This window comes from Alosa pseudoharengus, unplaced genomic scaffold (assembly GCF_046254945.1).
Source record: "Alosa pseudoharengus isolate Yale_2024_CS ecotype anadromous, Long Island Sound unplaced genomic scaffold, YU_APseudo_1.1 YU_APseudo_1.1_scf_18, whole genome shotgun sequence".
Taxonomy (NCBI): Eukaryota; Metazoa; Chordata; class Actinopteri; order Clupeiformes; family Clupeidae; genus Alosa; species Alosa pseudoharengus.
In genome coordinates, this window is record NW_027468650.1 from 27,473,845 (window position 1) to 27,476,344 (window position 2,500).

Genomic DNA, 2,500 nt, shown 5'->3' on the forward strand with positions numbered 1-2,500 from the left:
TTATTGTTCGTCTGTCGTGTGTGGGAGACAATCGAGCGGTAGAGGAGCACCACACTCGGCATTAATTGTGTGGTCGTGCGCTCGTTTGAAGTGATCTACCTGTGAGGGGAGACAGAAAGAGGGATAGAGAGAGAGAGAGAGAGAGAGAGAGAGAGAGAGAGAGAGAGAGAGAGAGAGAAAGAAGGGGTAGAGAAGGAGAAAGAGAGAGACTAGAGAGAGGGATGGAGAGACAGAGAGAGAGGTTTGGGATCTATGTGTTCCTGTTGCTCTCAGAGGAGTTTTAATGATGCCTGAATAGCACTGCCTCTGTGCTTGGAGGCACACACACACCCACAGTCCCACCACACAACAGAGGATTTACTGAGCCCATACACACCTGGGTCCAACAAGAAGAGGGGGATATAGGAGATGTGGGTATAAAGATTCAGAGAGGAGAAGGCTTCTAAAGATAAGTGAGAGGATCAGAGAGGAATGAACTGAGACACAGACACAATGGAATAGAGAGAGAGAGAGAGAGAGGGAGAGAGAGAGAGGGAGGGGAGGAATGAGAGAGAGAGGAAGAGTCGTGGTCTCGCTCACCCTCATGGCTCGTCTCCAGCTCGATCTCGCCACCGTAGTTGCCATGGCCACCTTCAGTGCGGGCCCGCACTCGGAACACGTAGGTCGTCCCCGGCTTGAGTCCGTCCACCGTCATCACATTGGCCTTGGTCTTCAGGACTGTGTAGTTTTGGTCTCGTTGGTTCTAAGTGAGGCGGAAAATTCCAGACAAATGGTTAGTGACAATGTGCTCTCAAAGTTGAGGGTTACTTTTTTGCTTCCCTCTTTCATTCTTGAAGCTTTTACTCTTTTACAACATTGTATGCCAGAAAAAAAATGGATCAGGTGAGATGAGGACATTTGGATGGTCAATACACATTACGCTCTCCTGACACAGACTAAAAAGCAACGCTGAATTGGGACGAGCGGTATTGACCTGGCAGACTCATCCATCACACCCATCACACTCAATCAAACAAGTGTTGAGCGGACAAATTGCAATGATTGGCTTTGAATCAATCACCGATTAACAATTGGCTTCAGTGGGCTTGGCTCTTATTTAGTGCTCATTTAAGCACCTCTCCTCTATCACAACATGCTAATGCTATTATTGCTAATCACTCTGGCGCTACAAGCTGATGGATGAGGAAATGACATGATAGGAAATGCTGACCACCACCATCTTTTGAGCAGAGGTGATTTGTCTCAAAACATGTCTCGGTCACAATGGACTGGAAACTATTGACTACGTCTGGCATAATGAGGGCAGACACTAAAGAGCACAGGGTCTTTATCTTCTGAATGACTACAGTTAAAAGTTACACCCTGTGAAATGAATGTAGAGGCCAATGTCCTACCATGGCTCATGAGTAGACTGCACAGTCCAATACTCTCTACATTTGAATATATTGCTGTGTATGCTAAGCTATTAGACATTCCAATCTCAAACATGTATTCACACAAAAAGAAATACAAATGGAGCACAATGATGTCCAAAACTTAAAAACAATATGATGCATTTTTACTGAATCCCTCCCTATTTCTTAGTATATTATCAGAGACCAAATGTCTCTGTTGTCGTCTCATCTTTTGTGTCGTCTCACAGCCTCTCCGGCCGGCGCGAGAGAAAAATGGTGGTGTTTACGGTGAGCAGGCTAGAGCGAGGTGCGAGCCAAATGGCCGACATCAAACAGAGTGTGCTCACAGCAGCCGCTGCCAATCCCATCTGTGGCCTCAATCTCAGGCCTAGAGACGCCATAATAACCTGCATACATCATAATCATCATTAACCCCCCCTCATACACACACACACACACACACACACACACACACACACACACACACACACACACCTTCACCCCGCCTCCCCCCACTCTGACTGTCACCGGCAGCATCGGCACGGCTGCACTGGACCCCCTCGGCAGTGCCAATGAACTGCTGTGCAGAAGGAAAAAAAAACAACTGTATCTGATTAATGAAAGAGGACCTGATCTTTTGGAGCCGTTTAAAGTTAATGATGCAAGAGCAGTGCTCAGGAATATCGGGCGAGTGTTGCCGGCTAATGAATGGTGCGCCATTCTGCCGGTCTGTTCTGCTGGCAAGCTGGTCATTTCAAGCCAGGGAATCGTTTGGTGCCGGTGGCTAGCGGGAGGTAATGAAAAATTGACAGGTACATCATTTAATCATGTTTCACGAAAAATTAAAGATGACTAGGAGCGGTAAACCTCTCTGTTAAATGCTACCTTGAGTGCTGGAGTGTGTTCTCCTTACTAAATGAGGTTTGCTTAAGCCAGATGAGCACAGGTAAAGTAACAAACCCCAAGGACACACACCCACACACATGCTTACACACACACACACACACACACTCGCTCGCACGCACGCACGCACGCACGCTCGCTCACACACACACACACACACACACACACACACACACACACACACACACACACGCATCACACAA

General features: G+C 47.4%; 1 protein-coding gene across 3 annotated transcripts in view; it reads right to left on the minus strand.

The window, feature by feature from the left end:
• Nucleotides 1-2,500, minus strand: part of ek1 (eph-like kinase 1) — a 71,307-nt gene that overhangs the window by 32,490 nt on the left and 36,317 nt on the right. For all 3 annotated transcript variants that reach the window (XM_076291343.1, XM_076291342.1, XM_076291341.1), the window contains exon 7: nucleotides 580-742. In XM_076291343.1, coding sequence (XP_076147458.1) covers nucleotides 580-742 — 163 coding nt within the window. The remainder of the gene's footprint in view (nucleotides 1-579; nucleotides 743-2,500) is intronic.